General features: G+C 42.2%; 1 protein-coding gene across 1 annotated transcript; it reads right to left on the reverse strand.

The window, feature by feature from the left end:
• Positions 1–1,866: 1,866 nt before the first annotated feature.
• On the reverse strand, positions 1,867–5,272 carry LOC109883646 (iroquois-class homeodomain protein irx-3). The gene is made up of 4 exons (XM_020475678.2): positions 4,828–5,272; positions 3,169–4,207; positions 2,582–2,648; positions 1,867–2,215 (listed from the first exon to the last, which is right to left on the reverse strand). Exons 1-4 carry the CDS (start codon positions 5,041–5,043, stop codon positions 2,161–2,163), a joined length of 1,377 nt encoding a protein of 458 aa, XP_020331267.2. The 5' UTR covers positions 5,044–5,272; the 3' UTR covers positions 1,867–2,160.
• Positions 5,273–21,673: the final 16,401 nt, after the last annotated feature.

Raw genomic sequence — 21,673 nt, forward strand, 5'->3', positions numbered from 1 at the left:
GATAGAGGGCTCTCAGGAAGATAATTGATTGGACAGGAAGGCAGCATGGTGAGAGGAGCGCGTGAAGGCCAGCCTACTTAGTAGAATACCAAGCCCTGGTCCAAAGTTTTCTCCCCAGGCTGGGTCTCTAAGCACAGCCTCGAATGTCGGTTGGAAATGTTGGGCTTTTCTATCTGTTGTGTTGCGCTGCTATGTAACCATCCCAGAGCGAGCCCTGAAAACAAAGCGGTCCTGCTCTCCATTGGCCAATCAACCCAAAACGCGCTCAATTGGTGGAATGTGTGACAGAATGCGCCATTTGTATGATAAAAAAAAAAAATTCAACAAAGAGGGAAAAAGGAAATCTGGGGCTCCCCATACAATTTGAAGCCATATTGTCTGTATTCTTCTATTTTCTAGGAAAAACAATGTAGGTTTTTGAAGAAGACTATTTAATTGGCTAATTCAAACACATTCATAAATCTACAAAAGTGTCTTATTTTCACGTATTTCGTTTCTATTTCGAAATCTGCGCTTAATTTCACTACACAATTGACTGTAAACATGTCGCAAATTCAATAGGATGTAATGTTTTTCCTTGGTTCTTTTGTTGCAGTAGGCCGAGCCTGTTTTTTCTTTCCTTGACAAGTTGGGGAAATGGTCATAGGCCTAGAACACCTTTCAACCATTTTGAAGAGGGGGTTGAAATGTACAATTTAAACGTTTAATACTTTTTTGTGAAGTGAAATAAACTGAGAGGTAAAAAACTAAATTAAAGGATACTGAAACAACGAATTGTGTGAATATGCGCCCCATTTATTTTATTTGTTTATATGGCCTGTTAATTAACAATGGTGTTTATGCAGCAGGAACATTTCCCAAGTTAATATGTACAAATAAAGGTCATATAAAAAACATTGATCAATTAATTGTTAAGAATGCAATTATCATATCCCTAAACCTATTTAGGTCAATTGAGTGTAACGCTGGAGAAGGTTTTATTTTAATGCATGCCAACCCATGACAAACGTTTTTACGATGTACCTATATGAAAATACATTTTCAATGGCTTGATTACATATTAATAATTACAATAGAAAGTTGTGATTTAGGTTAAAATATCCCTATCCCTGTCTTCTCCAGACCGCAGAATCGACGATGGTGACTAGATTTGACTGTAGAGGGAGCTCCAACTCCAACTTTACATAAACTTTGTCTCACAACGCTTCTGACATGCAAATGATCTTAGATGTTGAACCAAACCTAAATAAATGATATCACAATGTATTGGTGTCATATGGTTAGCAGTGCAGCCCACAACGGCTGACCAAATTGAAGATGCATAAAAAAACATGTAGTAGGCCTAACACAAATATTACACGCGAACTGAGATTGCATCGTACATACAACACCACAACCCATTTACGCATAGCCAGCCTATACGATGTTTAACCTCTCAGTCCAAAAGAGTTCCATCGAAATGGTCAGTAGGCCTACATAAATTCTCTTCATATGCCATACAATTTTCATACGAAAATTAATGAAAGAATTATTCATTTTAATTCGTCTGTTTACGCCTCAATAAGGATAATCCCAGAACAGTAATATCCAAATGTACGATGCAATAATCAGCTAATTACTCTTAAGTCCCTCATATGAAAAGGCCTCAAATCCTGCTAGAATATTTACTTATCACAACCAAGTATGATGAAGCCTATTCGCCGTAGGCCACGCAGGCTGACAAACACACATGCTAAAAGCAAAGCACTGCAATTCTGCACCACTTCAAAATCTAATTCGTAACATCTAACGCCCACAACAACTAATTCTCCTTTCACAAAACATTCATCAGACAAACATCGTCCCAAAAATCACAAGCGATTTGAATAAAGTTGCAGCAGTTCATTTATTAGCCAAAATATAGACTTTCTTGTACAATTTGGTTCACAAGTATGTACATTTTCTTAACTTTATATACAAAACATTTTGAACATCAAATCCTCACAGAACTTAGAAAAAGAAAAAGAAAACTCACAGACTACTGGTTCATACATTATAACATTAGCAGGTTTACACAGGACATGCTTACAAGGTAAGTATACACAGATGTATTATTCTTATTTTACATTCCTTACAACAGATTCAAATAAAACCATAAAAAGAAAGAGAAAAAGTCAAAGTCTAGGAGGAGGCGAGAGCTGACAGAACCATGGCTGCTTCGAGTTGATTCTGAGGCCTGCAACACACGGGTCAAGAAAATAAATACACTCAGCAAAGGGAAAATAATAATAACCTACAACTGCAAGGTAGTGAATTGCTTGAAAACAAAAGTGATATAAAGTAAAGATTGCTTTTGGAAAATGAGAGCCGGTTATAAAACCAATGTGGTAAATTTGAGCTGGGGGTTTTGCATGACAAATATGCAAATATAATTTTGAGGCCTCAACGAAATAAGACAAGCACGGAGGAATCCATCTATTCGATGTCGATTACAAATACAACACACGGGCTGCAGTTTGAGTAAATGTGGTAGTCAACGATAAAATAGGATGTGCATCAAAAATAATATATCCAAATAAAATAAAGATGACATGTCTCTTACCGTCTATGAACTGGGTGGAAGGCTGTTTTTAACAACTTTTTCTCTGCTTCCAAGGCACTAGATCTCTCTGAAATAATAATGGCAATAAAATACATTTAAAAAATGCATTCCTTTTCCCGTCTATAACTAGAGCACAGCACTGTCTCAGTGAATTTAGTCTATACTTTATTTTACTGCCTGGGAATCTTCACGTCAGTCACGGGTTAAATACAAGCACGTACAATACTGAAGTAGGTATGTGACAAAGAAATATGGGGCCAACTGCTGAATTTAAAAATAATTTTCGGACATGAATAATAATCCATTCTCACAATAAACCAGCTGATAATAACATGAAAAACCAATGCCTTTTATTCCGACCACCTCTGTCTGTATTCCCCCAGTTCAAAGCTTCAAAGCCACCTTATTCTGTCACATAAACGACAGCATGGAAACACACTTTTTATGATCATCTTTACGGCCTCAAAATGTCTGTCCAGGACAGGCCTATTTAAGTAGGCTAATGCGTTAAAGAGGGATAAGTAATGTCTGAAATAGAGTAATAATGAACAGTCAGGCTCGCCAGCCTCAGTGTTGGTGACATGTACCTGTGACGGCTGTGTCTGAGCTATGACTCTTGTCCTGCGTGTGTTGCTGCCTGCTGTAGAGGGCGAGCCCGTTAGCCGAAGCCTGGTTCGCCAGTCCAAGGTAATGGTTAGAGTTCAGTAATGCGAGCTGGTGGGCAGAAAAAGCTCGGTTTGTCCAGTTCTGGATTTTCCCAACAGGACAAGATATGAGTCTGTGATGAGGGCTGATTATGGTCTGGGCGGCGGGCCCAACTGTGTTGCTGCCATTCATTTGTGGAGATTTGCGGGGATTGTCAGGGGTTGTTGCTGTCTCCGCCAAAGACCAAATCTTTGGCTTTTGGGCCGGGGCTGCGTTATTTTCTGATGGGGGCGAGTTGATGGACACCGGATTCAGTTTAAGTTGTTCGACATTCGGTTGTGAAGCTTTCATTTCAAAAGAGTGATGGTGGTGGTGGAAGTGCTCGCCCCGGTCCACGTGAATGTCTTTGCCCTCCTTCACTACAGCCTTCAGAAATCTCTGATCGGGCCCTTGTAAATCCTCATAGCCGTCTGAAATCTCAGAGTCGCTTCTACCATCTAATTTTAAATCAGCGTGTAGGTCATCCTGATCATCCAAGTCGTCCTTATTCTCGATATTTTCCGTGTCGATATTTTCTAAATCAATCTCTTCCTCATCCTCCCTCTTGTCCCCTTCCTCTCCCTCCTCGTGATCACTGTTGTAAACATTTCCCTCTTCGTCTGTGCGGCTCCGGGGAGTCCAGGTCATCTTGTTCTCCTTCTTTAGCCTCCTCCTGGCATTGGCGAACCAGGTGGAAACTTGGGTGAGGGTCATTTTGGTGATGATGGCCAGCATGATCTTCTCCCCCTTGGTGGGGTAGGGGTTCTTACGATGCTCGCTTAGCCAGGCCTTCAGTGTACTCGTGCTCTCCCTGGTCGCATTTTTGGGTCTGGACGGGTCACCAAACTGATACTGGCCATATGGGTAAAACGCTGGGTGATGGTGGGCAAATCCTGGATGTCCTTGTACGCCTGGACTGTCTTTCAACTCATACTGAGCACCCTAAAAGACAAAGAGCAGAGACCCAATGGGATGTGTGAGATATTATGATAGATTAATCAAGTTTGCTAAATGAAATTCTGCTTTATGTTAAGTAAGACCAAATCATATAGGCTAATATATGCAATATATATGCAATATAAAGCAACTATCACCACATTTATCTTTCTTTACATAGGACCTGTGATTTCTGCGTTTACGACCAACAAAAGCATTACCATATGCAAAACTTACACATTTTTATTTGTTACGCACCAGTTCGCGACAAAACTATTTGATTTATAACACTTCCCTACCAATTGCAAAACATTTCAATGTATTTCAAGATGCATGTATACACACTTAATATATTGCGTTTGATTTCAGTTGTTTTCTTTATTTTCTAGTGGTCTAAACATAGGTTTTCGACTGACATTTCAGTTATAGTGCTACTTTTGAGCTACTTTAACTATTTACAAAAAAAGGAGTCAATAACAAAGTTGACCAACGAGTCTTCTTGTTTAGTCCTGAATGGACCATTGTCTAAATAACGTAACGTCACTTCGCCCTTTCTCTTTTTTAGTCTGGATGGGGGGAAAAGCAAATTAAGGAATCCAGAGGCATAAATAAACAAAGGCACTCACCAATTGATTGAAAATTGATATATCGTTTGAATAGGGCAGAAATGCTCCATAGCCCTGTGCTGCTGCGGCGAAAGGTGATCCATACATAGTTGAGAGAACGTTTGAGAGTGCCCCGGACGGGCTCAACTCCGTCCCGGCTCGGGCATTGCTGATACCCTGGCGCTCCGGTGGGTATATCGGTCGGATGTACTGGTATCCCAGCTGCGGAAAAGACATGGTCGTAGAAAAAGTCTGCTGCAATCACAAAAAGCAGGGAATCGCCCTCGCGGTGCGTACTGCGATATCCACTTTACAGTGAGTACAACAAAGTGTAAGGGAAGTCTATATTTCCTCAAAAACAGCCAGTGTAAACGATCCGATTGCGCCTTCCTCCTTCACTTCCCTATTGATCTGGATGGACTAAGGTCAGGTCCTTACAGATTGCCTTAGATTATTGCGACTCTTTGCTCTGATTGACATTTCTAGTCGTTTAGAAGCCCCTCCCATTTCTCAAATCTCACCCCCTATACACACTCTCGCTCTGCCGCGCGCCTCTCTCTCTCTCTCTCTCTCTCTCTCTCTCCTGTATTTCCCCTGGATAAGTGCACTGACGTCGCGATCTCTTATTTGAATGGTTTTCAAATCTCATTTGATGGCTCGCCAATCATTTAATTTGTTATTTGTTCGCCTGAGCCCTACCCCATTTTAGTGTTAATTCACAATTTGTGGTCATTTGCACAACTAGTAAATATTTCAGTGTTGTTGAGTGATTAACTTCACATAAGCCTAGTGTCTCCAGTTTTCTTCTAATGCATGTGTCTCACGTATGTGCAGCCGCGACTCAGTTAAGGCATGTCCACTGGAATGAAAGACCTAAGAAATGTATGTTGTTTGCCCGTATCGAGTGATTTGGACTCACGTATGCTACAAGTCTATGGTCAAGTTGTGTTTTCTTACACCGTTTTACACCGTTGCGGACGCTTCTAACAATTGGCAAGCGGATCGGACTCAAATCACTCTTTTCATTTGGGACATCACTCTGTTAGCATGTAACCATTTGACTTCAGAGAGAAAGTTGTCAAGAAATGAAAAGCTGCATGGGTGATTACCGCCTGCGCTGTTAATGAATGCAAAGTGTAGGCGTCAACGGCAACGATAAGTAATTAACACGTTGCGTATTGTGGTGGATATACATTTAAAGTGATACACTGGAAACTAAAATATTGAGGTTAAAAAATATTTTACATGAACAACAACAATACAAATAATGTTGATATAAATAATAATAGTGTCATAAAATAACGATAATGATGAGGATAATAATAATAACAATAATAATAATAATAGCCTAATAATATTAGTAATAATAATAGTTGCAAGTGGTTTAATTGATTTAATAATCACAGATTTTATTCATGCTGCACGGAAAGCCATAGCTATTTGTAAACAGGTTAGGCCAGTTAAAAACAATCTTATAAAATGTAATTTTGTATGTATGTACCAAGGCTTCCCTTCCAGGAAAAATATAATCTTTACAAGACTATCGCTCATAAAGATTAGGCTACCTTTAAGAAATCCCCTTGATGAATTTGACAAAACCATGGTTTTATTGTAAATAATTCGGATTAAAACAAAGCAAGGGAGTCAGAATTGAAATTCCATGAATCAATATATAAAAATATGTAGGAAACATCCCTAATCGTATTACATCCCCGTCTTTGTACCATCATATGTCTGTTCATCGTTTGCAAAACAACTACAGTGGTGACTTATGCATTGCTGTTGCAGTTTATTTGAATATGATAAATCTCAGAGCAATATTGACAGCGAGATTAAATCTCATCAATCTCAGTTTAGTTTTAATGATGAGATCCGGTTTCCAAGAACTAGGTCTATGTCTATGTAGGCCTACTTGTTTAAACCTTTAATCTCCTTTTGGAGCTGATATCATTGTCTGGGAGGGATAATAGCAGCTATAATTTCTCATATAGACTATAAGGCTACGCCTTGTTTCCATGAACTCAATGCAGAACCTCCGTGTTCCCCTTTAACGTGCTGGCATCTTGACACCCAACCGAACCTGGATTATGAGGTTATTAATTACAGCGAGTGGCTGATGCCATCCAACCGGCATGGTAATCACTACATAGCAGTCAATAACACTCAGACACACACACCAACCTGCAGCAGAGAGAACGGAGGGCCCAGACTTTACAGCTGAGCTGAGAAATTCAACATTGATATTTGCCTTCAGATGGAGGGAGGAATGTGTTACTTGAATGAGTTCAACTAAAATAAGTGAAGAAGTTAGTGTAAGATGTGTGTCAAGTGTCACACGTGTATGGAAATGCTGAATATTGGAACGGCCAACGTTCGTGTTTTCTTTGTGTTATAATATAAAAGGTGTTTGGAAGTGTGAGTGTGAACGACATATCTGCCATTTAGTGTCCCCTCGGAGGCGCTCCGCGTTTGGATGGACACGTGTCTCATCCCCGGGACCTGTCGGGGCCCCTAGGACTCCGTCTGATTTATAACCCCAATCAAACACAGATGCACTAACTTAACACTTTCACAACGACCCGGGAAACTGGCATAGCCATCAAACATTAAGACTCTCAGCTCTCTCTCTTACCTCCACTCCACTCCATATAGCGTCCTATAACCTGCCCTCTCCGCTTGACTCTATAACATACACACGATGGATATATGAATCAAATGCACCAAACACTGGGGCAGCCACACCACCACTATTACTACTACTATTACTATTACTACTACTACTACTAGGAATAATAATAGTAATAATAACAATAATCACCATCATAATCATCACTAATAATAATAATAATAATAATAGCAATAATAATAATAATATAGGCCTATTTTTATTCTTTAAAAAATATATTTATACATGTCTCTATTCTTATAATATAACCCATGTAGGCTAATGTTTCGGTCATGCAAAAAAAGGACAATCACAGGAGAGTGACTCGAGGGCTGTTTTTTACTTGAGGGTAATTATACAGATGACACAATTTCACATCATTTTCAACAGCAAATATACACGGATCTATCGCTCAAGCGTGGTTCCTTATGCAACACACAAGACGCCAGCAACACATCGCAAATGATGATATGAAGCTCCAGAAAGAGGTGAGATCAAAGCCTTCAAACAGAGGCTATTCAAATGACTCATTTGAATCTTTTCCATAACTCCTAGGCGACAGAAAACAAGTAATACATTTCTTATCACACATGGAATCCATTTAAAGGAGCCTTCTGATCATAATCGGTTAATTGCGGTGACAAAGGATTTGAAAAGAAAACACAATTAATGACCCTTGATGTTTTGGGCTGTTGGTGGAAGAGGGGGATGGTGAAGTGAAGTGTGTGTGTGTGTGTGTTTCAGTGAGAGGGAGAGAGAGGGACAGATACATACAGAGAGAGAGAGAGAAAGAGAGGTCCATATCACATTTTGCCTTGCCTTGACAAAAAAGGGTTTACGTTGTTATTCCTTTGGAGGGAGACGTTAGTAAAACCCAGCAGCTTGCAGAGTTTGTTTAGACAACATTTTTTTTTGCATCTTAAGTTTCATTAGGGTATGAGGGCGAACTGTTCTAAAGATTATATATGGGACGAAATTGATTTACAAATATTTCCATACCGATTTATGGTCAATAAAAGCCATGTTGGTCATTTAGCCTAAATCTCGAATAATGTAGAACGTGTTCTACCCCACAATGACGATGGGCCTACACTGTGTGAAGCTACAATGACACATTATGCCATCAGAGAACGAAGGGCCTTTTACAAGTTCACTGAACACGAGCACAATCAATAACAACTTCGCATACTATTATAAGGCCTTAACTTCTTGACCTTTTGGTGTTTTTTTAAGAGTTGAGTTGTTTGGAAATATCCAAACATTGCTGAGACTGGGAGGTTGGCTAGGTTCAGAGTAGTGGAGTTAAAACTGTACCACTTGCTTTATCTGAAAATATGTTCTTGTCCCATTAAAGAAATAAAAGAGCAATACATCTCGCCGTGCCTAAAGAGCAGAGGGACATAATCCAAGCAATGAAATAGTTTAAGAAATGAATTGTAGTTACCGAAAGCAAGAGTACTTTTAAAATACATTTAAAGTACTTTTTTTTTTTTTTACTGTTGGGATCATTTAAATAATATTCTTTTAATTACGTTACACTAATCCAACCATGCATATTAAATAGATAACTTCGATTTGCATTAGCGCAAAAGTAAGGAATTTTAACAGTGCAATCCTTATTCACAATTTGAAACAAATTAATAGTCAATGGACTGCAACTTATTAAACTGTTTTATAACATCAAATAAAATAAATGAGCACAGTTAACATGTGATTTATATATAACTAGTTAACATGTGCTTTACATAGACCTTTAAGCATATAGTTTGTTATTGTATCCTGAAACTGTTTTCATATCCAAGTGTGACTGTTTACTGCTACGTTTTAGTTTTAGTTTTGGGTTCAATCCGATCGCCCATGTTCACCATTTATAATTAGCAAAACAACTCAAGAAAACGATTATGGGCCTTGGCCAACATGTTGTTTAGATTTTTTTAAATATATACTACAAACCACACAATGTCCATTTTGACCCCCTGCCAAACAGTCAATTATTAGGAATAATTACGCCTTTAAATGTTAGTAAATAATTAAACAAGCCTATATATTCCAGTTGTACCCAAAATCAGTTTGGAACCTCTTCTATATGCACTAGGCCTACATGGCATGCTATCCCAAATAGACTTGCATTACTTAACAGCAGTCAGATCGAGTCGACCGCTCACTGTTCACGTCTGCACTAATATCTATCGGGAGTTTCTTTCGCCTGCCTCATCAGAGATGGGGAGAAGACTCAGCTTCAGAAACGAGCCTATAAAGAGTGAATTTGGGAGTAAATTGTAGAGCTGCCGCCAGCCACGGGCAGTAATTGATTGGTAAGGTCAGAGCTCCCGGTGTCAAATGGCCTGCTCGGTCTCGGTGCACTCTTTCTCTCCTCTACTTGCTGCTTTGTTTTGGTAAATATTCTGCGGCCGGTCCTGAGAGGTTCAGACTTGTTTTATTAGCCGTCCCAGGTCACTTTATTTCGTCGTTATTTACCAACACATGTCCTCAGCGAAATTCTGGCAGTTCTGCAGGATTGTGGTTTCAAAATTCACCGATATGAAAATATGATATAACCCCCACATACCACCACAATTCTGTGGCGTATATATCATTTATCGGGTAAAGTACGCAAAGTAGCCTATTGTTATCATGTTATTGCAATATTATTAACATTAGTAGTAGGCATAAGAGTAGCCTATTAGTAGGCTAATTGTTTTTGTTTTTGTTTATATTATGTTTTTAAATCTATCTAACCCACTATTACCCTTTAGGTCTATAAGCTACTGCAACACTACAATAACAGGACCAATAGAGCTTCTGCACCAACGTCAATCGGTGTGCATTCCATATCTGACATTGTTTGATTTTTCAGACAGTAGCCTAGACTTTCATTCTATAAATATCAATCCTGCCACAATAGCTTTCAAACATTCATAGACACCATTCTTACAAACTATTATCATATCCAATAACAGAAATTTGCAACGCGCATTAGGTGATACAACTGGACGCCGCACTAGCACTATGTGATGTGAGTGCCTGCCTTTTAGCCTATAAAACGTTGCATCTGCAGGTGTGTTTTTCTCCCGTTGCCTACTGACTGCCCACTCACTATCCATCCCGCTGCAGTTTCCCCGGTATCAGTAACACAAGGCATTGATTTTACGGTAAAGTCACTTTGTAAAAGGAGTGAGTAACTGTGGGCCGCGCTATCACTGTATTACACGGATATGGTCCACATAACAAGATGAACATTGATTCAGCATTACGGATGATCGATAATGAAATAAGTAACTTCAGGGGCAAATTAAAATGCAAGCTAGTCTTCATGCTGCCAGGCCAAGTCAGGAGTGACAGCGGGAGGAAAGTAAAGAAAGAGAGAGAGAGAGAGAGAGGACAGAGTGGGAGGGGCTAAAGAGAGTTAGATCCTTATCAGGAAGGACTCTGGTACATAGGAGGATGCTCAATCAATTTAGGGATTATTCTCACTGAATAGAGTAATGCTTGTCATGATTGTCATATGGGCTATTTGTATGTATATCTATAATCTGTCCTTCTTTTGAGTAAGGTTTGTGATGGATTAAAATGTAGGCTTGACACTTGACCTCATAACTTGACCTCATGACCAAAATATAACCCACATTATTAAATTATAATGACAATGATAATATCTGCTCCACCCATGGACTAAACTGTAATACTGTAATAAATACTTACCCTGCTTAATATAGGCCTACATTCTCTTATGCTGAATAACTGTGACAAAGGATGGTCAGGCTGATTGACCTGCCACTCAGAGAGAACATAATATGCCAATGTGGTACAGTCACCAGGCTGATTCAAAGCTACATTGCTATGTAGGTTTATGTTTATTTTTACTCTGTCTGTCCCTAATCCAAAGGTAGACTAATTCAGGGTTTTGCCATGTCTACAGCCAAACATTTACTTGAGGTCATTCCTTGGCTTATCCTCAGGATATGCTGAGCCAGGTCCAACACAAACACGTCCTCTCCTCCTCCTCAGCTCCTCAGGGCTAACCTGAAGACAGAGGACCAACCGGAAGACACATGAAAAGGGTTACTCACCAACAGGTATCCCCTGGAAATATTCCATCAATCCCATTGTTATTTGGTTCCATTTGGTTCCACAGCGAAGTGATGAGGTGGATGAATGAAGTGATGAGGTGGATAAATGAAGTGATGAGGTGGATGAATGAAGTGATGAGGTGACGTCTCCGGATAAAGATCTCCACCTGAGTAGTAGCCTCAAGATGCCTCCAGCATTCTGCCTTAACCTACGTATCCTGAATACGACCCCGGTATGCTATAGTCCAGTCATATCAACACGATCTTCTAAACTCACTGCTATATTTCCAGGCTGGTCATATACAAATTCCAAATTCCATAGTCCCCTCTCTGTGTCCCTATTATGGGACTTCTTGGTCCGTCCATCAGATGAAACCAGCAGTCAGTGCCCTTTCATGGCCCCTCGACTGGGTGCTGCGGCCAGACTAATATCAGATTGCCCCTGTTAACAGCTCGGGTCTACTGAGCCAGACAAAGCCTCATCTCTTTCCAGCTGTTGTTGCTGGTCTGGGGCTGGAGGCTGGGCTGGAGGAGCAGCAGCTGTACCAACATGGTGGAGAGGACGTCTTCATGTGCCAGGTGCCCTGGACACTGCAGGAGGTGGCTGGAGGGGTCTACTACACAGTCTTGAGTGACTGTCTCTTGTAATGAACCTTATAAGGGAAATCTGCAGTTCAAAAAATACCAAAGTGGTCCCCCTGACAATGATTTGGTAAATAAATAGCTGAGGGATGGGGCTGGAGAAATGTAACCTCTCTCAAATTCATAGACAGAGCTATGGATGCAAGGGCTGACCATTAATGATATCAACATTTTAGTTTTTACCATGTTTTCAGGCTATCAGTGTTTGTTAACAATTTTACTTTATTTACAAACAAAGTAGTTAAACAAACTTATATTTTGGGTTCTGATAGAGTAAGACAATTGAACAGAGCTCATGAGGCATTTAGAAGTTGTTCAAGAATCAATAGGTATCATACATAATTTTTTTTGATGTAGCAATCACAGGTTGCCCTGTTAAATCATGCTGTCAAACTCACCTACATTTGCCTGTCACAATCTCTGACATAGAAACATGATGTCACAATCTCTGACATAGAAACATGATGTCACAATCTCTGACATGGAAACATGATGTCACAATCTCTGACATAGAAACATGAAGAACACACAAAGTAAGCATTTACATTTCTTTAGCTTACTTTAGTGTTCATTCTTAAACTTGTTCACTTACTAGTTATAGTTTTACTCAACAAATGCATGAATGGAAGAGTAAATAGTTTGGAATGACAATTGAAATGGCCCAGCTGTTCTGTTATACTGCTGGATCTGTAGACCCAGCAGTTCTGTTATGGTACTGGATCTGTAGGCCCAGCAGTTCTGTTATGGTGCCGGGTCTGTAAGCCCAGCAGTTCTGTTATGGTGCTGGATCTGTAGGCCCAGCAGTTCTGTTATGGTGCTGGATCTGTAGGCCCAGCAGTTCTGTTATGGTGCTGGATCTGTAGGCCCAGCAGTTCTGTTATGGTGCCGGGTCTGTAGGCCCAACAGTTCTGTTATGGTGCCGGGTCAGTAGGCCCTCACTGTAAGCCTTCTCGGTCTGCGTAGACCTGTTAGTTCTGTTATGGTTCTAGATCTGTGTAGACCTATTACAGATGTAGAATCTTATTTTGAGCCAGTTTGCTTCAACAGGAAAATAATCCTGCAGCAATAGGAAATGTGAATTATTATGTGGATTGTAATTCATGGACAGTTTTGTAGGGGTTGATACATTTGTCGTTAGGGCAAATCAAGTCTGGAATTTCAAAGTCAAAATGACAAACTTCAGAAGCCTTTTAATACTCAAATACACTACAAGTTTGCATCCCCTGCTGTGCAGAAAAATGCTTAGCAACAAAAGAGTTATCAAATGAAGATCCTACATCTGAAATTATGTTATGGTTGTGGTGCTGTGTAGACCTATTAGTTATGCTATGGTTCTGGGTGTGTCTGCAGGCCAAACAGTTCTGTTATGAGTATGTAGGCCTAGCAGTTGTACTATGGTAGGCCTAGCTAGTCAATGTAGTCCGTGTTATTGAGTTTCTCAGCATGCTGACAGAGTGAGGTCCGAGAAGACTTTACCACCACCACTTAAACCTCAGCAGGCAGCTTTGAGAAGGATGTACTCACCTAGAATACATGACCTTATTAATGAACAAATGATACCAAGCAGCGAATGATAAAGTGTGTATGTGTGCGCGTGTGTGTACAACTGTACACGCATGATTATCTGAAATACAGAAATAGGCCATGACATTATTATGATGACAACAAAGATGGTAGGCTTATGAATGGAAGTAATAACAGGCTCTTGCTATAAAAAGTGAAATGACAACGTACCACCCAGACTATATTTATATTATCCACGTAAACAAAGCTAATTGGGCATACCTAACACTGTTTAAATCATAACTAGGAAACAAAGCATCAGTGCCATTTTATCAGATTGGCCCATTCAGCAGCCCTAGCATAGCCAGCTAGGTTACCCGTGAAGTCATTATTCGACGTCCATTCATGTCTGAGGATGTTGGGAGATGATGTGGAAACCGTCCACTAGGGGCAACATTGAGAGTTGTTATCATCTGCCTCTGGTGCCAAAGCTTGCATTTTCGAATCCAGCAAAAAAGGTTGTTTTTGAGATTTTAGTTTTAAGCCTATCCCAAACCTTACCCTTACCTTAACCTTTCAGAGTTAATACCTAACCTTAGGATTTTGGGGGTTAACGCCTATAGTTAACCCTAACCTTAAAAATGAGGGGTTAAGAGGTTAATTTAACTTTAAACCCTTTGAAATTTGACATTTGTAACAACTTCGAAATTTGATGCAAGGACGAACGTCTAATTCTGAAGTGAGACTGTGAGAGCTAGTTGCAGCACAGCATGCTGGTTTTGGCTCAGACACATCACTTTTGTTTGCAGCCAACAGTAATTGTTTTTAGATTTAGATTTTGCAGTTGACTTTGAAATAGAGCAAATGTTAACACCCCCTCCCTGTGTTTATATGATATGTATATGTGTGTGTGTGTGTGTCTGCATGTGTGTGCTTGTGCATATATGTGTACTCTACGTGTGTGTGTGTGTGTGTATGTGTGTGTGTCTGTGTGCTCAAACTGCATGTCTGTTGTTGTACAACAAGCACTGGAGCAAGACTGGGCCCAGCTGTCAGGTCAGCGCAGTCACAACCAATAATGATTACACTCTCCCAGCTCCTTAATACATGCTCCATAACTGCTGCACTGAATATGGAGGGAGAAATGCCCCTTTTACAGAACAATACAGCCTCATCATCACCGTCCCCGCCCCTCTCTTATCTGCCTCTGAGGGCCCCCAGACCACTTCACGGCCCCGTGTGAATGGCTGCTAATCTTTGTGTATCTGTCAGATTCTCCCAATGAGCACCCCGACAGACACTCGCTCCCCTAGCTGTCCCCAGCCTACCAGGGAATTAATCCATTGCCTCTGGTGGTGCTAGATTGTATAGCCAATCAATACTTATAGGGTTGAGAATTCACAAGGCAGAAACAGAGGAGTAACTTGCTCTTTAAATGACAGATTTGATAGTGTCGTTGACGTAAATTATGGTCAAAATAGCAAACAAAAAAACAACAGAAAAAGCATGGTAATCACCAGTTCACTAGTATACGTCATCACAAACCTGCCTGGGCACATTAGCATGGTCATCACCAGTTCACTAGTATACGTCATCACAAACCTGCCTGGGCACATTAGCATGGTCATCACCAGTTCACTAGTATACGTCATCACAAACCTGCCTGGGCACATTAGCATGGTCATCACCAGTTCACTAGTATACGTCATCACAAACCTGCCTGGGCACATTAGCATGGTCATCACCAGTTCACTAGTATACGTCATCACAAACCTGCCTGGGCACATTAGCATGGTCATCACCAGTTCACTAGTATACGTCATCACAAACCTGCCTGGGCACATTAGCATGGTCATCACCAGTTCACTAGTATACGTCATCACAAACCTGCCTGGGCACATTAGCATGGTCATCACCAGTTCACTAGTATACGTCATCACAAACCTGCCTGGGCACATTAGCATGGTCATCACCAGTTCACTAGTATACGTCATCACAAACCTGCCTGGGCACATTAGCATGGTCATCACCAGTTCACTAGTATACGTCATCACAAACCTGCCTGGGCACATTAGGATGGTCATCACCAGTTCACTAGTATACGTCATCACAAACCTGCCTGGGCACATTAGCATGGTCATCACCAGTTCACTAGTATACGTCATCACAAACCTGCCTGGGCACATTAGCATGGTCATCACCAGTTCACTAGTATACGTCATCACAAACCTGCCTGGGCACATTAGCATGGTCATCACCAGTTCACTAGTATACGTCATCACAAACCTGCCTGGGCACATTAGCATGGTCATCACCAGTTCACTAGTATACGTCATCACAAACCTGCCTGGGCACATTAGCATGGTCATCACCAGTTCACTAGTATACGTCATCACAAACCTGCCTGGGCACATTAGCATGGTCATCACCAGTTCACTAGTATACGTCATCACAAACCTGCCTGGGCACATTAGCATGGTCATCACCAGTTCACTAGTATACGTCATCACAAACCTGCCTGGGCACATTAGCATGGTCATCACCAGTTCACTAGTATACGTCATCACAAACCTGCCTGGGCACATTAGCATGGTCATCACCAGTTCACTAGTATACGTCATCACAAACCTGCCTGGGCACATTAGCATGGTCATCATCAGTTCACTAGTATACGTCATCACAAACCTGCCTGGGCACATTAGCATGGTCATCACCAGTTCACTAGTATACGTCATCACAAACCTGCCTGGGCACATTAGCATGGTCATCACCAGTTCACTAGTATACGTCATCACAAACCTGCCTGGGCACATTAGCATGGTCATCACCAGTTCACTAGTATACGTCATCACAAACCTGCCTGGGCACATTAGCATGGTCATCACCAGTTCACTAGTATACGTCATCACAAACCTGCCTGGGCACATTAGCATGGTCATCACCAGTTCACTAGTATACGTCATCACAAACCTGCCTGGGCACATTAGCATGGTCATCACCAGTTCACTAGTATACGTCATCACAAACCTGCCTGGGCACATTAGCATGGTCATCACCAGTTCACTAGTATACGTCATCACAAACCTGCCTGGGCACATTAGCATGGTCATCACCAGTTCACTAGTATACGTCATCACAAACCTGCCTGGGCACATTAGCATGGTCATCACCAGTTCACTAGTATACGTCATCACAAACCTGCCTGGGCACATTAGCATGGTCATCACCAGTTCACTAGTATACGTCATCACAAACCTGCCTGGGCACATTAGCATGGTCATCACCAGTTCACTAGTATACGTCATCACAAACCTTCCTGGGCACATTAGCATGGTCATCACCAGTTCACTAGTATACGTCATCACAAACCTGCCTGGGCACATTAGCATGGTCATCACCAGTTCACTAGTATACGTCATCACAAACCTGCCTGGGCACATTAGCATGGTCATCACCAGTTCACTAGTATACGTCATCACAAACCTGCCTGGGCACATTAGCATGGTCATCACCAGTTCACTAGTATACGTCATCACAAACCTGCCTGGGCACATTAGCATGGTCATCACCAGTTCACTAGTATACGTCATCACAAACCTGCCTGGGCACATTAGCATGGTCATCACCAGTTCACTAGTATACGTCATCACAAACCTGCCTGGGCACATTAGCATGGTCATCACCAGTTCACTAGTATGCGTCATCACAAACCTGCCTGGGCACATTAGCATGGTCATCATCAGTTCACTAGTATGCGTCATCACAAACCTGCCTGGGCACATTAGCATGGTCATCACCAGTTCACTAGTATGCGTCATCACAAACCTGCCTGGGCACATTAGCATGGTCATCACCAGTTCACTAGTATGCGTCATCACAAACCTGCCTGGGCACATTAGCATGGTCATCACCAGTTCACTAGTATACGTCATCACAAACCTGCCTGGGCACATTAGCATGGTCATCACCAGTTCACTAGTATACGTCATCACAAACCTGCCTGGGCACATTAGCATGGTCATCACCAGTTCACTAGTATACGTCATCACAAACCTGCCTGGGCACATTAGCATGGTCATCACCAGTTCACTAGTATACGTCATCACAAACCTGCCTGGGCACATTAGCATGGTCATCACCAGTTCACTAGTATACGTCATCACAAACCTGCCTGGGCACATTAGCATGGTCATCATCAGTTCACTAGTATATGTCATCACAAACCTGCCTGGGCACATTAGCATGGTCATCACCAGTTCACTAGTATACGTCATCACAAACCTGCCTGGGCACATTAGCATGGTCATCACCAGTTCACTAGTATACGTCATCACAAACCTGCCTGGGCACATTAGCATGGTCATCACCAGTTCACTAGTATACGTCATCACAAACCTGCCTGGGCACATTAGCATGGTCATCACCAGTTCACTAGTATACGTCATCACAAACCTGCCTGGGCACATTAGCATGGTCATCACCAGTTCACTAGTATACGTCATCACAAACCTGCCTGGGCACATTAGCATGGTCATCACCAGTTCACTAGTATACGTCATCACAAACCTGCCTGGGCACATTAGCATGGTCATCACCAGTTCACTAGTATACGTCATCACAAACCTGCCTGGGCACATTAGCATGGTCATCACCAGTTCACTAGTATACGTCATCACAAACCTGCCTGGGCACATTAGCATGGTCATCACCAGTTCACTAGTATACGTCATCACAAACCTGCCTGGGCACATTAGCATGGTCATCACCAGTTCACTAGTATACGTCATCACAAACCTGCCTGGGCACATTAGCATGGTCATCACCAGTTCACTAGTATACGTCATCACAAACCTGCCTGGGCACATTAGCATGGTCATCACCAGTTCACTAGTATACGTCATCACAAACCTGCCTGGGCACATTAGCATGGTCATCATCAGTTCACTAGTATACGTCATCACAAACCTGCCTGGGCACATTAGCATGGTCATCACCAGTTCACTAGTATACGTCATCACAAACCTGCCTGGGCACATTAGCATGGTCATCACCAGTTCACTAGTATACGTCATCACAAACCTGCCTGGGCACATTAGCATGGTCATCACCAGTTCACTAGTATACGTCATCACAAACCTGCCTGGGCACATTAGCATGGTCATCACCAGTTCACTAGTATACGTCATCACAAACCTGCCTGGGCACATTAGCATGGTCATCACCAGTTCACTAGTATACGTCATCACAAACCTGCCTGGGCACATTAGCATGGTCATCACCAGTTCACTAGTATACGTCATCACAAACCTGCCTGGGCACATTAGCATGGTCATCATCAGTTCACTAGTATACGTCATCACAAACCTGCCTGGGCACATTAGCATGGTCATCACCAGTTCACTAGTATACGTCATCACAAACCTGCCTGGGCACATTAGCATGGTCATCACCAGTTCACTAGTATACGTCATCACAAACCTGCCTGGGCACATTAGCATGGTCATCACCAGTTCACTAGTATACGTCATCACAAACCTGCCTGGGCACATTAGCATGGTCATCACCAGTTCACTAGTATACGTCATCACAAACCTGCCTGGGCACATTAGCATGGTCATCACCAGTTCACTAGTATACGTCATCACAAACCTGCCTGGGCACATTAGCATGGTCATCACCAGTTCACTAGTATACGTCATCACAAACCTGCCTGGGCACATTAGCATGGTCATCACCAGTTCACTAGTATACGTCATCACAAACCTGCCTGGGCACATTAGCATGGTCATCACCAGTTCACTAGTATACGTCATCACAAACCTGCCTGGGCACATTAGCATGGTCATCACCAGTTCACTAGTATACGTCATCACAAACCTGCCTGGGCACATTAGCATGGTCATCACCAGTTCACTAGTATACGTCATCACAAACCTGCCTGGGCACATTAGCATGGTCATCACCAGTTCACTAGTATACGTCATCACAAACCTGCCTGGGCACATTAGCATGGTCATCACCAGTTCACTAGTATACGTCATCACAAACCTGCCTGGGCACATTAGCATGGTCATCATCAGTTCACTAGTATACGTCATCACAAACCTGCCTGGGCACATTAGCATGGTCATCACCAGTTCACTAGTATACGTCATCACAAACCTGCCTGGGCACATTAGCATGGTCATCACCAGTTCACTAGTATACGTCATCACAAACCTGCCTGGGCACATTAGCATGGTCATCACCAGTTCACTAGTATACGTCATCACAAACCTGCCTGGGCACATTAGCATGGTCATCACCAGTTCACTAGTATACGTCATCACAAACCTGCCTGGGCACATTAGCATGGTCATCACCAGTTCACTAGTATACGTCATCACAAACCTGCCTGGGCACATTAGCATGGTCATCACCAGTTCACTAGTATACGTCATCACAAACCTGCCTGGGCACATTAGCATGGTCATCATCAGTTCACTAGTATACGTCATCACAAACCTGCCTGGGCACATTAGCATGGTCATCACCAGTTCACTAGTATACGTCATCACAAACCTGCCTGGGCACATTAGCATGGTCATCACCAGTTCACTAGTATACGTCATCACAAACCTGCCTGGGCACATTAGCATGGTCATCACCAGTTCACTAGTATACGTCATCACAAACCTGCCTGGGCACATTAGCATGGTCATCACCAGTTCACTAGTATACGTCATCACAAACCTGCCTGGGCACATTAGCATGGTCATCACCAGTTCACTAGTATACGTCATCACAAACCTGCCTGGGCACATTAGCATGGTCATCACCAGTTCACTAGTATACGTCATCACAAACCTGCCTGGGCACATTAGCATGGTCATCACCAGTTCACTAGTATACGTCATCACAAACCTGCCTGGGCACATTAGCATGGTCATCACCAGTTCACTAGTATACGTCATCACAAACCTGCCTGGGCACATTAGCATGGTCATCACCAGTTCACTAGTATACGTCATCACAAACCTGCCTGGGCACATTAGCATGGTCATCACCAGTTCACTAGTATACGTCATCACAAACCTGCCTGGGCACATTAGCATGGTCATCACCAGTTCACTAGTATACGTCATCACAAACCTGCCTGGGCACATTAGCATGGTCATCACCAGTTCACTAGTATACGTCATCACAAACCTGCCTGGGCACATTAGCATGGTCATCACCAGTTCACTAGTATACGTCATCACAAACCTGCCTGGGCACATTAGCATGGTCATCACCAGTTCACTAGTATACGTCATCACAAACCTGCCTGGGCACATTAGCATGGTCATCATCAGTTCACTAGTATACGTCATCACAAACCTGCCTGGGCACATTAGCATGGTCATCACCAGTTCACTAGTATACGTCATCACAAACCTGCCTGGGCACATTAGCATGGTCATCACCAGTTCACTAGTATACGTCATCACAAACCTGCCTGGGCACATTAGCATGGTCATCATCAGTTCACTAGTATACGTCATCACAAACCTGCCTGGGCACATTAGCATGGTCATCATCAGTTCACTAGTATACGTCATCACAAACCTGCCTGGGCACATTAGCATGGTCATCACCAGTTCACTAGTATACGTCATCACAAACCTGCCTGGCTACATTAGCATGGTCATCACCAGTTCACTAGTATACGTCATCACAAACCTGCCTGGGCACATTAGCATGGTCATCATCAGTTCACTAGTATACGTCATCACAAACCTGCCTGGGCACATTAGCATGGTCATCACCAGTTCACTAGTATACGTCATCACAAACCTGCCTGGGCACATTAGCATGGTCATCATCAGTTCACTAGTATACGTCATCACAAACCTGCCTGGGCACATTAGCATGGCCATCATCAGTTCACTAGTATACATCATCACAAACCTGCCTGGGCACATTAGCATGGTCATCATCAGTTCACTAGTATACGTCATCACAAACC

The sequence above is a fragment of the Oncorhynchus kisutch genome, linkage group LG8 (assembly GCF_002021735.2).
Source record: "Oncorhynchus kisutch isolate 150728-3 linkage group LG8, Okis_V2, whole genome shotgun sequence".
Lineage (NCBI taxonomy): Eukaryota > Metazoa > Chordata > Actinopteri > Salmoniformes > Salmonidae > Oncorhynchus > Oncorhynchus kisutch.